The sequence below is a fragment of the Cheilinus undulatus genome, linkage group 6 (genome assembly GCF_018320785.1).
Source record: "Cheilinus undulatus linkage group 6, ASM1832078v1, whole genome shotgun sequence".
In the NCBI taxonomy this organism is placed as follows: Eukaryota; Metazoa; Chordata; class Actinopteri; order Labriformes; family Labridae; genus Cheilinus; species Cheilinus undulatus.
Genome location: NC_054870.1, coordinates 25,597,904 through 25,610,807, shown reverse-complemented (window position 1 = coordinate 25,610,807; position 12,904 = coordinate 25,597,904). Strand labels below are relative to the sequence as shown.

General features: G+C 37.6%; 1 protein-coding gene across 6 annotated transcripts in view; it reads left to right on the top strand.

Moving 5' to 3' along the window:
* Positions 1-12,904, top strand: part of LOC121510605 (mitogen-activated protein kinase kinase kinase kinase 3-like) — a 61,226-nt gene that overhangs the window by 42,833 nt on the left and 5,489 nt on the right. For 4 of the 6 annotated variants that reach the window (XM_041788721.1, XM_041788719.1, XM_041788720.1 and 1 more), the window contains 15 exons: positions 1,876-1,927; positions 2,701-3,073; positions 6,318-6,424; positions 6,658-6,699; positions 6,807-6,891; positions 7,036-7,115; positions 7,236-7,296; positions 8,280-8,397; positions 8,620-8,678; positions 8,950-9,053; positions 9,391-9,562; positions 9,674-9,742; positions 9,832-9,924; positions 10,079-10,149; positions 12,165-12,220. In XM_041788721.1, coding sequence (XP_041644655.1) covers positions 1,876-1,927; positions 2,701-3,073; positions 6,318-6,424; positions 6,658-6,699; positions 6,807-6,891; positions 7,036-7,115; positions 7,236-7,296; positions 8,280-8,397; positions 8,620-8,678; positions 8,950-9,053; positions 9,391-9,562; positions 9,674-9,742; positions 9,832-9,924; positions 10,079-10,149; positions 12,165-12,220 — 1,542 coding nt within the window. The remainder of the gene's footprint in view (positions 1-1,875; positions 1,928-2,700; positions 3,074-6,317; positions 6,425-6,657; positions 6,700-6,806; positions 6,892-7,035; positions 7,116-7,235; positions 7,297-8,279; positions 8,398-8,619; positions 8,679-8,949; positions 9,054-9,390; positions 9,563-9,673; positions 9,743-9,831; positions 9,925-10,078; positions 10,150-12,164; positions 12,221-12,904) is intronic. The other 2 variants (XM_041788724.1, XM_041788723.1) reach the window with 1 other exon arrangement.

Genomic DNA, 12,904 nt, shown 5'->3' with positions numbered 1-12,904 from the left:
GAATTATACTTCATTTATTTCTGGATAAAATATATTAGATAAGAGAGTATTTTATGGCTGAATTATTTTTTATGTCAGAAAATGAAGTGAAAATTCTAAATTAAATCTTAAGTGAAACCAAGCTGTGAAGGAGGGATAAAAATAGATTACCTCAAGAATCTAGCCCTAAAATGGTTGCTGCAGCTACAGCTGAGTACATTACTGGCATAATGTTGTGGCAAACTAGCTTTTCATGAAAAACATATATTTTGTTACACAATATTGCAGTAGAATCATATAAAACTGTCTGTCTAAACCATAATATTAATGCTAATAATAACAGCAGAATAGTAATGATAATAATAACAAAAATAATAATGTTAAAAAACTAATGATTAAAGTAATAATAAGAATGACAATTGTAATAATGATAGTAATAATACTAATTATAATGGTAATATTAATATGAATGTTGTAATAACAGTAATAATAGTAGATGATATATAGTCATAGTGATTATAATATAATAACAATAATGATTATAATAATAATAACAACAACAGTAATTATTCTCAAAGTAGTAATAGTATTGAAATAATAAACAATAATAATGATAATATTAACAGTAAATTTTTTCTTCTTCTACTTATTATTTTCATGATGATAATGATAATATAGTAACAATAAAATATAATAGTAATAATACTTCTTATAAGAATAATAGTTATTATAGAAGTAATAGTAATTGAAAATATAGTTATGCCAGTAATTATAGTAATATCATATAAAATATTATACAATAATAATAAATGAAAATGAAAATAATAGTAATAATAATAATATAGGAAAAAAAACGATAGAAAATGTTGAGGATCAACTTTTTCTGCAAGTATTGATTTTTCAACTTCTTGCTTTCCCTGTTTTTGCCAGTTTCACTGTTTTCTACACTCATATCATAGGTGATATTTCGATACATTCAAAATTATCCTGAAGAAATTTTTTTTTGGTGCCATTGTTCACCCATCATCACGCCACATTCTCAAACACAGTTTCACAGTCACTGTTCAATCTGAACTGAAACAGACACACTAAATAGGTAAGTCATTTATCTGCTGTCATTCATTTGAAATGACTCATCTTTATTGGTGTTCTTGTACTTAAGTTCACTTTGATAAGATCTCAGCCTCTATTAATATGTTTGTGTTCTGTAATAGCTCTCATTCATTAACCAATGCCTCAATAAATCTGCAGTTTATTAGGCAAGCTGGGTAAAGTCTCTCAGAAGAAAGTGTTGATCAGTGGTCAGAATTTTGATGATTGTAAGGCATTATGATGGACTTCAGGGCTTAAACATGATTTAGTGAAGCTGTGAAACTGAATTTTTAAGTGGTGGTGAATGTAAGCAAAACATTTTTATGTCAGCACTACCATTCTCAGAGACTTTACTCCTGCTCCATCTGCAGTTTGTCTCAAATACCTCTAGCGTTTATGTGTCTCACTTTATAAGTAGTAGTTAAATCAGTTAAATCCTATCATGAATTTCAGTGTCATATCATGTCCAGCTGTGGTTAAACTTGTCATTTCAGAATGTCCATAAAATATCACAACAAGCCTGGTCAAAGTGTTACTGTCTTTATTAAAACATTTACAACTAGTATTTCCATTTATTAGAGGTGTTGAGAAACTTACAGAGGCTTTGAAACTCTACAGGAATAAGGAATTTTAGATGAAGACATTATGAAATCTACCTTGTATGATCAGAGAGGAGAGCCCTGAAATGGCAAGTTGAACCATAGCCTTGTGATATGTTGACAGATGTGTTTAATGTCTTTTTAGTGTAATTCTTGAGTGCTTGAAGAAGCAAATTCTCAAATCCTTTATCTCCTCCTTTTTCAGTAAATCAAGCACTATCATGAGGCCAAAGGTCCCGCCTCCTCTTCCTCCCAAGGTATGACAAACTGAGTGTGTCAATAATTTATCATTTAAGACCAATATCAGTACTTTAAGTGGAAAAAAATAAGTGCTGGTACTCTCTTCTCACACAATCCCAGAACTAATTTGGGCGGAATCAAATCATATACTCATATAAATTATATACTGTACATAAAAAGTTAAAAGGCCTTTAAATGAAATAAATTAGAAATATCAAATACAGTGAATTTGTCAGTGAATCAGCCCTTGATCCTTTCACCAACAGTCTGTTCGGTCATTTTAAATACTGTTACTGAATATAGTTGTTGAGGTCTTATTCAGCGGAAATATGAACAAGTGTCAGTGGAGCATCAAGCTCCTTGGTGGAGGAGGTGCTGCGCTCGCGCGCTGCGCCACTGTCCAGGAGAGGTGAATGAGATAATCTCTGGTTTCCCTCCAACAGTGGCAGGTGAGCTCACCTAGATTCGTGTTCAGATAAAAACTTTACGGTACACAGCGGGAAGAGCGCCATGCGCCACAGAATGCATCTATTTAGATGCAGTCATGAATCATCCATTAAAGCTGTCAGCTGTGGAGAGGACAGGAGAGCATACCGGTACTTCCTGGTAAGCTGGAAGAAGTCCCGGTATGCCAAGGGGCAAAATTTAGAAGTGCTTGTACTGCGTACCGCTGCATACCAGCCCACTTAAAGCACTGACCAATATTAAATAATAATTTAGTCGTCTTTTTTGATCTAGGTGCTGAATTTAAGAATTCAGCTCACTGCCCTTTTTCCCTGGTTTCTTTCAGCCCAAGTCTATCAGCACGCCCCAACAGCAACACAAACACGACGAGAGCCAGGCACACAGCGAGGACGATGGCGGAGGAGGAGGTACCATCAAACGCTGCCCGGTCCCGGAGACTCCTAGCCCTGCCAAGCCTGCCTCCAACGTTCCCCCGCGACCCCCGCCTCCGAAGCTGCCACCCCATCGCCGCAGCAGCTTAGGTAACGAGAGCCCCAAGCGCATGGAAGAGGAAAACTCTGCTCCAGAGGATGATGGGAGCTTTAGACATTTCTGGGAGTGGCTCCACAAGCCTCACACAGAGGAGGAGCTGGAGGAGGCGTGGGAGGTGCTGAAGGAGGTGAAAGAGGAGCAGGAAAAAGAGCAAGAAAAGGAAGAGAGTAAGAGCAGCTAACTTGATAGATTGGTAGTGTTCGCAGACCCTGTCGTCCCCTCAGATTGGTTGTCTTCCATTAGTTGGTCCTTGTAGTCTGATTTCTTTGTTCCATGAGTCCGTTAATAACAGCGCTTTTTGCATTTTTTTTGTTTGTAGCCCCTCTGTCCATCAGCTCCTGATCAATATAATTGTTTGTCATCTTTTTGTGAAGTCTGATTGGTTGGATTAAACAATCAATCAAAAGCTAGTAGTCTGCTACCACTCCCCTATGCTTCTTAGGTGGAGAAGGAAGAGGAGAAAACACCATCCAGGTTGATTAGAACATTATAGGATAGTGAGAAGACATGATATGATAGAGGACATAACGTAGGAACGAGGTTGTCTCTGTTAATCCATACAGGGCATACTTGTAGCCTTATACCTGTGCCTTTCTGATTAGAGTAATTTCATAATTTACGATATATATATATTTTTTTAGATTTATTTTTGGGCCTTTTCATGCCTTTATTTGATAGAGGAAGGACAGTGGATAGATTCGGAAACAGGGAAGAGAGTGGGGAGAGACATGCGGTAAAGGGCCACAGGCCGGATTCAATGTACATGGGTAGCGCCTTAAACCACTCAACCGTCTGCGCTCCCAGATAATTTAAGATATAGTTCTGTTTATGATTTCTTTTATTTACTCAAGAATAAGAGCCTTCTATGAAAGCGCTGGCTCTGTAAATTATTTTTTTATACCCAAGTAATTAAAGGACTTGCGTACCCCATTTTGCCAATTAATTAGCAGAGATTTATATCAGTTTTGAGCATTCAGATACCAAGTGGTAAACCTCAATGTTGTGTGTGTGTGTGTTTGTGTGAATTTGTGATGAAGTGAATGCTCTGGTCATCAGTATACAATCACTGGTTGATGGTGAGGCCGTGGTAGGTAAACCAAAGTTAAGGGGGAAAGCGTTCAGCAAAGAGAAGAATAGATTTCCAAAATACAGGCTGTACTTTTTATTGTAGAATTACATAGACAGCCAATATTTAGCATGTTGATTTAGCATGAGCCAACAGTTCATTCATGTCTTGTGTATGCCTCTGTCGTTTTAAGTCAAGGATCACTACTCCTATGAAAAGCTAAAGCCACAGACACATCCATTACATGAATCAGTTTGATTACTGAGCCATAGCTGAGACAATAAATATGTCTGTTACAGACAACACTACTTTCTTAAAGTTTTCTAATGAGTCCTGAACATTTTTGATGTATATTGATCTGATCCTGTCAGCTGTGAGTCTGATCAGTGATGCTGCAGAACCTGGGCCACTCTTTTCACACATGGTCTGTGCATAGATGTTAAATGTAAACAGAATATCACTCGTTTGGAAAAAAAGTCTTTCAAAGAACATCAAAAGATAACTTGTCATTTGGATCAAACTCGTGTATACTCAAATTCACAATTATTTAGCAACTTTATTTTAAGTAAAGACTGGGGGAAAATGTGCCGCAAAATAAAGAATTAAGCTTTTGAAGCTCCGAATTTCCTGGTGGGAAAGACCCCCACACATTGCTGAAGTAAGTCCTACATGCCTCACCTTGGGGTACAAATAAAGTAACCTAAGACATCGGATTTCCTGCTTTAACCCCGGAACTGATGCTTTTAATATTATCTTTATAAAAAATGAAATATTTTGTTTAGATAAACATACTGTATTAAGAGCAGGGAAATTAAAGCATTTTTCATAGGTAGTATGCCCCCAAATGTTTCCAGTAAGCTTGGTTTTTGGAATTGGTAATTCTAAAACCCTGCTTACAGTCCTGTATCTGATAGCACAGGCCGTGTACAGAGATGGTCTGGGATGCTTTCATCTGGACTGTATTGGCTGTATAGACTAAAGGCGTATTGGCATGCATTAAGAACTAACCTGTCAACTGACAAGATCTGCAGTATTCCTCTAGTAAACAAAAAGCTTGATTTCATGGACATCTGACCAGCCTCACATGAAGTAATGGGAATTACAGCTCTTTATAGTGATCTAGAAAATGAGGCTCAGTTCAGCTATGAGAGCGGTCTTTTGCCTCCCAAAACGCTCTACACTTGGTGCTATTTTCTATTTCTATGTCTTTAAAACAATTTGTCTTTAAATGGGTGGGGAAAAACACTTTGTAACAGGACCTGGCTCCTGTTGTTCACAAAAAGAGGCAGCTCATCAACCTAGCTCATCACAGCTCCCGTATAGTTTATCGTCTTGAATTGAGTTATTTCAGTTTAACCAGTACTCAACAAGATTTATTTGCTTAATAGGAGTGATGAATCTGTTTTATTAATTTGTAAAGTAAGAAAGCAACAGAAACAGGAAGTTGTTTGCATGAGAGACGTGCGAATGAGGATGGATGAAGGAGCATTGTATATGCATAATATAAACACACATACTAAATAATAATCACTTGGTATCCGAATGCCCAAAACACGTTGTCAATGCAAATAGCATCATTGATAAAGATTGTTAGTTTGGCTCACCTTTTTGCCAGTCAAGATTTAAATTGTGGTTTTTGATGTTTAGTTCCAAAGATTCTGAACAACGTTGGAAAATTTATTATAGATACAAAAATCATTAAAGGACTTTGAAATAAAGATTATGAATTCACAAATGTGAAGAATGGTCCTTTGCAGCCTCAGAAGGCAGGCAATGGTTGAGCTGGCCTGTGAATGTACAAAGTGTTGTTCTCCCAGTAATGACAGTTTGCTTTTTCTAAAGTACCTTGAGACAGCATTTGTTTTAAGCTGGCGCTATACAAAAAAGCTTGATTGATTGATTTTAGAGTAGGTCATGTAGATAGTATCATTTGTTCGAGAGTTTCAGTCACGAAGCTTACCAGTTGTATTAAAAGCCATGTGGAAGGCAGGTTGTATGTGGTGCATTAACACCTTCCCTCCGCTCATGACTATATGATCCTCTGTGTTCTTCCTGCTGGCCTGCTCCCTCCTTCCCTCCCTCTCTGCTCCCGTTATTTTGTTTGTTACTGTTCAAGTTTAACGCTCTGTGTCTCCAATCCTGCAGATAGATTGTACTCACTGAAATTAAATACATGTTTGAAAAAGTGTCCATGTAAGTGAACTGTGGTTGCAGTGTGCTCTGCAGCAGAACAAACAGTGCAGTATTTTACACACAAACTCTCTCTCTCTCTCTGTCCCTCACAAATGCTCAGTCTCTCTCCTCTTGTCTCTGTCACCCTCTGAGTCTTGTCTTTGTTGTTGCAGGTAATGGGCTGAATTCTCCACACAGTGGAGAGAGGGACAGTCCAGCTGAACGACAGTCCACTATGCCCCCTAGTGTCCCCATACGGAAAGAAAAGAAAGACGTTCCGGTAAACAGACTTCTTTCTACAAAGGTCTAATGAAGTGTTGCTAAAATTAAATTTTGATCAATATTGCATTGTACTGAAGAAACTGTATACTTTTCTGGATTTATGTGACAAATGTCCTCACAAGTTACTGGAGTTATTTTTCAGCATCCCATGCTGGCCAAAGAGAGAATGCAGTAATAGTATACGGCACTTTTGTAACTAAGATTGTATGTGTGATCATGTGTCTGTTCTAGAAGCCGATCAGTAACGGTCTACCCCCGACACCAAAAGTCCATGTAAGTGTCAAAACTGTCCCATGCTCCTGTAGAAAATGGGTATTACTAGTATTATTTTCTCTCTGGTTACTTTATAGCTTATTAATGTCTTATCCTCTAATTTTCAGATGGGTGCATGTTTCTCCAAGGTGTTCAATGGTTGTCCTTTGAAGATCCACTGTGCAACATCTTGGATCAATCCCGACACCAGAGGTATTCAAAAAGACCCAGATATGAAACATTAAATAACAATATGACAAATACGTCATCATTATTCACATCAAACCAGGCTGTCTCGTGTGAGCCTTTGCTTTTCTTAAATACATGGTGTCACATATTACTTTTTGTTTGTTTCAGACCAGTATTTGATATTTGGAGCTGAGGAGGGAATCTACACATTAAATCTCAATGAACTGCATGAGACCTCAATGGAACAGGTACTAATAAGGATGATCATACAATGGATTTTGCATTCAGTTCCCTTTTCTAGTTTGTGTTTGTTGTGTTTGTGTTCCTCATTTGTTGTCTTTCTTGCCTCTCTACCTTGTTATCTGCAGATCTTTCCCAGGCGGTGTACCTGGTTATATGTCATGAACAACTGTCTTCTTTCAATATCTGGTGAGTTGTTACACATCTCTGGGATAGAAATGTTTGGAAATTATTCCTCAAAGATTCGATGCATGTTGTACCTTAGGTCATCATAAGTCAATCATTGTCGTGTACACACAACAAGAAAAAGGTTTTGATTTTTTGTTTGTGGAATAAAGCTATGAAACAGTTTAAAAGAATGTCCAAACATTAGGCCCAGCGGTTATACCTGGCCCACAAGATCATATCATATTTTTATTAAAACTGGCCCACCATTGTGAGGTCTGCAGATTTCCTGCAGTATGAAAATGTAAACTTAACCTTGAAGATTCAAAATGTCTGTGATAAGTCATAGAAAGTAGAGAGTAAAAATAATGAGATTAAAAAAAAAAAAAAAAACGTGTGTGTTGGGGGGGGGGTAATTTATGTTTTCATTGTATATGTAAAATTTTACCTTTCGCACACATGATTTTGAATTTGATGTCATATTTCGACCTTCAAAAATCATGAGCTGACTCCCTGTCTCATATATTCGCCGTTTAAAAACATAATTTTACCTTTTACTTTGGGGTTTTGACCTTTTGAACTATAAGTTTGACTTTTTATCTCAGATTTTGAGCCTTTAAAGTTATCATTCGCCTTTTTTAATCTCAAAATCGTTAATCACCAGTGCTAAGTTTTTTCCCTCATAATTCATTACTGGTGAAAATGAGGTTGACAGGTTACGGTTAATTTTGACCCTTTTAGGCTCTCAGGTTAGGCCTAAATTCAAAATCTAGCCCATGCTATGATCAAGTTTGACACCCATGGGTTAATATTGACGTGGAAGCTAATTAATAAACTATCCTTCCCACTCCTTTTCAAAAATATGTAAACCAAAGTATTGTATTATTGATTACTGTCTATTTATAATAGTTTTTCTTTTTACACATTTGAAATAAACCATCACTTACTAAATCCCCTCATTGTCTTTATAATCTCCTTTAATGTATTTATTTTAATTTTCTTTCCAGGGAAAGCCTCTCAGCTGTACTCTCATAGTCTGAGTGGCCTGTTTGAACAGGCCAGACAGTTACAAAAGCTACCAGTAGCCATTCCCACACACAAGTTGCCTGACAAGATGATCCCCAGGTATTGCTCTGAGTTATCATCAGCAAATTGCTCATGTTTATTGTCTTACGATCAATACAGTTGTAATTCTTCTATTGTCTTTACATTATTTGTCTGCAGTCAGAGAAAATCAAATCTCTTCTCTGAATTTGTGTACATTTGAATGAATTACATATTTGATGATTACTTCAACACGTAAAGCCATTTTTATTAACCCTGTTTTCTTGCCTTTTGTGTGCATAGGAAGTTTGCTGTGTCCAATAAAGTTCCAGACACTAAAGGGTGCCAAAAGTGCTGTGTAGGTGAGTGTCAGGGAACAGCAAGAAGAAGACAGGCTTTAGTTATCCGTATTATGTCTAGCCTGTGTCAAGTAAAAATCCTTTAAATTCCTGTATGTTGTTTTTGAGTCCTGTGCCAAATCAACATCTGCAGATGTTACCTCAGCAATAAATAGTTTCACCACACAGTATGTAGTAAAACTGCGTTATGCTTGGTTTAATGTGGGGTTTTTTGCATGCCAAATAAATCCAGCTCTAAAAACACAGACTGATGGCTTAAGTTGTTCTCTTGCAGTACGTAACCCATACACAGGCCACAAGTACCTGTGTGCAGCCTTCCAGTCCAGTGTCATGCTATTGGAGTGGGTGGAGTCTATGCAGAAGTTCATGCTCATCAAGGTCAGTTGTTAAACTCTTAAATGTCTTGTTTTCTCATCTTAGAGGACTATAAAGATGTAGCATACAGGTACTTTTTCCAATATGTTCTAAAAGTAGTAAAATGTCTAACTATAGTATTCAGCTGCAGTGTCAGCATAACTAACTCATGGAAGCACTAGCTGTTTTTAGGAAAATGTCTATACTGAATATCCTTTTGAAATTAACATTTTTCGGAAGACTTCTGCCAACAGCAAATCCTGTCTATTTCAATGGCAGAACAAACTGATTTCATTGTTTGTTTGTTCTGGATTCCTTGAGATACCTACCTCATCATCTTCTCTCTTCATTTACTTAACAGAATATCGACTTCCCGTTGCCATGTCCGTTGGAGGTCTTTGAAATGTTGGTGGTCCCGGAGCAGACATACCCTCTCATCTGTGTAGCAGTTAGTAAAGGCACAGAACTCAACCAGGTGGTCCGGTTTGGCACGGTAAACCCCAACTCTACCTCCTCCTGGTTCACAGAAGCAGGTAGGAAAACTGTAGACTTTAGTTTTGTTTTTTTTTTCTTATTTTTTCAACAGCACTTCACCTGCTTATTGTTGTTCTGTTCATAACACTCTGCTTTAATCTCGCTCTCAGACACACCACAGACATGCGTGATCCATGTCACCCAGCTAGAGAGAGACACCATTCTAGTCTGCCTTGACAGTGAGTCACATCCTTGTATCTGCACCATGCAGCCTCAGCTCTCTCAGTTCAGACTGAAGATGTTTAACTCTTCCTCTCTTTCCCTACAGGGTGTATAAAGATAGTAAACCTACAGGGAAGGTTGAAATCAAGCAGGAAGTTGTCAGCAGAGTTAACCTTCAACTTCCAGATTGAAGCCACAGGTAAACACATAAATCAGCAAAAACACAAAAATTGGGACAGGATTGCATCTGAAATTAGTGGTATTTATCATTACTTAAGGAACTTCTAGTCTTCATTGTATACTTACTGTGTTCAAAGAATTAATTATCATTGTTTTTATCTGTTTTTGCACAGTTTGTCTTCAAGACAGTGTACTGGCCTTCTGGAGGCATGGCATGCAGGGACGGAGTTTCAAGACCAACGAGGTAAGATGGACTCAAGTTTCTCTTTTATTATCTTTGAGTTGTGGGTTTGTGCCAAATGAAAAAGGGGTCACCTGTGGATCATGTGATTAAGTTCACTTCAAGGCATCATGGTAGGCTGTTATTTTAAATGGCAGGAAGTAACACCAACAAAAAACAAAGGAGGAGTGTCTTACAGACACACATTTTTTGAAATGAACATTTCAATTTAATGTGTTAGTGACAGAATTGATCAATTTTAACCCACATTCTATCTAATAATGTTAAATACATTTACTTTAATCACAGACTATTGGCTCCTAAAGATTGACATTTGAAAGCAGGATACTTCTGTCCCTGATGTGCCATCAGAGGTAGCGACAGATGTACAATGGGGGGAACAAGCTGGCAATATGCAACTTTGGAGCTGGTTAGGTGCAACAGCACTGTGTGTTTACAAACCTGAGGTTTTGTGCTTTAAATGCAACAACAGCAACCATTCTCTCTTTGTATATATAGTTAATCAACACATAGTATTTACTGAAGCAATGGCTGCCCGAGAGTAGTGTTCATTTCACAAGGTGCAGACATGTCTGGTTTTTGAAGATAAGTCTAATTAGAACTGGATGAAGTGAACAGAAACGAGAAGGTTAACAAGGAGGCAACCCAGTTGTTGGCCACACACGGCTACCACTGGACTTCTCAGCAGTGTAGGGAGAAGTTTAAAATGCTGAAGGTGTCTGCCGTATGACCGTCAAAAGTCTCCTGTACATTCTAGTAGTATTTTGTTTTGGTGCTTGTAACCATCTCTGGGACAAAATTCATCCCTTTTTTTGAACCTTGCAAGAAGTTAGTTGAGTGAAGTCAAGCTAGTATTGAAGTGAAAATAAATGTAGCTGCTATTATTCTTGTAACTCAGACAATTTACTTTCAACATTGTCTTTTAATGCAGTGCTCCTTGTTTCCTTCTGCATGCATCAATACATTTTAAGGAAACTGTAAATAACTAAGAGGTCCTTTTTATACCCTCCTGTAGCTGTTGAGCATAATGAAAGGGTTATAATTTTATACAGCAAAAATAACTGAAAGTCAGTAGTTTTTGCAGTATTCTTCTTGGAAACTAATTTGTATAAGGTATCTGGAATGGGTGGCCCTGCATTCCAGATACCTTAGGTGTGGTGTAGTTTTCTCTGTGATGTTTTGATTATGAACTGTGAAGGTACTGCAGATGTAAATATAATGCATCAAGTTACAAGTCATATACCAATTTCTACAAAGTAATGCCAATTAAATAAAAATGTGTACTTTAAAATGAGTTGCTGCATTAATATTCACCCCTTCAAGTCAGTATTTAGTAGATGCACCTCTGGCTGAAATCACAGCACTGAGTCTGTGTGGATAGATGTCAGTCAGGCTGTGAAGAAGCATCCCCACAGCATGACGCTGCCACCACTGTGCTTCTAAGTGGGGATGGAGTGTTTGTGATGATGTGCAGTTTTTAGTGTCCACCAAGCATAACATCTTATCTGATGGCCAAAAAGCCTTTCCTTAGAGTTGTAATGTTCTTTTGTCTTCATGGTGTAATGGTAGCCAGGAATACTGATTAACCAGTAACTGGACCTTCCAGACACAGATGTGTTTATACTACAATCATTTGAGATGCATTCACTGCACTCTGGTGATCCCCATTTCACAAATTTTGAGACTACTAGTGCCAATTGGCTGGACTTCTGTTATAGCAGGTCAGTCATTTTAAAGAGGGAGTGTTTATGCAATTACTGATTTTATATTAAATATCTTTATTAAATTGACATTAGTTTGCAGAATTCTGTTTTCACTTTGATATTGAAAAGATTTGTTTTATATCTTTGGTCAAAAAAGTCAAACTGGGTAAAAGGTAAACATCCAAGTGAATACTTTTTATAGGCACTGTAAATACACCAAAACTGGTTTTCTCAGAGCCGTGCTACTTTCCTACATAACAATAAATGTAGTAACTTATCATACTCTATGTGTATCTGTTTTCCCTTCCTCACCAGATCACCCAGGAGATTTCTGACAGCACACGCATCTTTAGACTACTGGGATCAGACAGGTAAGAAAATACACAGCAACTTTTCTGCACTGTTTACAACACTCAGTCACATAGGTAACATCCTCTCTGATGTCTCATCACTAAAGACGCGCTGACTGTATAGATCCAGAGGTTGAGGAAAGAGGCCTCACTCTGCCCAGGTAGATTCACTGCTCTCTGAAAATGTTGCCTTTATCTGTCGGGACGCTTAAGATCTGCTTGAAGTCGGGTTACAGGACTGAGAGGGCAAGAGTGTCTGAGGAGACTCAGCCATGTTTGGAGGATAATATCTGTTGGGTCATGACTATATTGACACCAAAACTATCAAACTATTATTGTTTGCATTAAGAAAGATACACAAGTCAACTGAAGATACATCAATTTAGTACACATAATTGGAAAAAGTTGGAAAACTGTGGTTATTATGAGCCACTTTTGGTGCCTGTTGTGTCATTACTGAGCAGTTGAGTCCCTCTGAATTAAAATGGTTGAATATCTGAGCTTATTATTAACACCTTACTTGGCTTTTACAGGACAGTGTACTTTGTGAAGTGCTTTTAGTGTCAAGTGCAAGTCATCTCCCTCCGCTGCCTTTTTCCAATAACAGGGCTTTTACAGAATCTGACTGCATCCTATGTGGGTTGCTGGTTGTTTTTACATTACTCACTAAATTCTGGGTCTTGTTTGGGTATTTTTTTTTCCAGA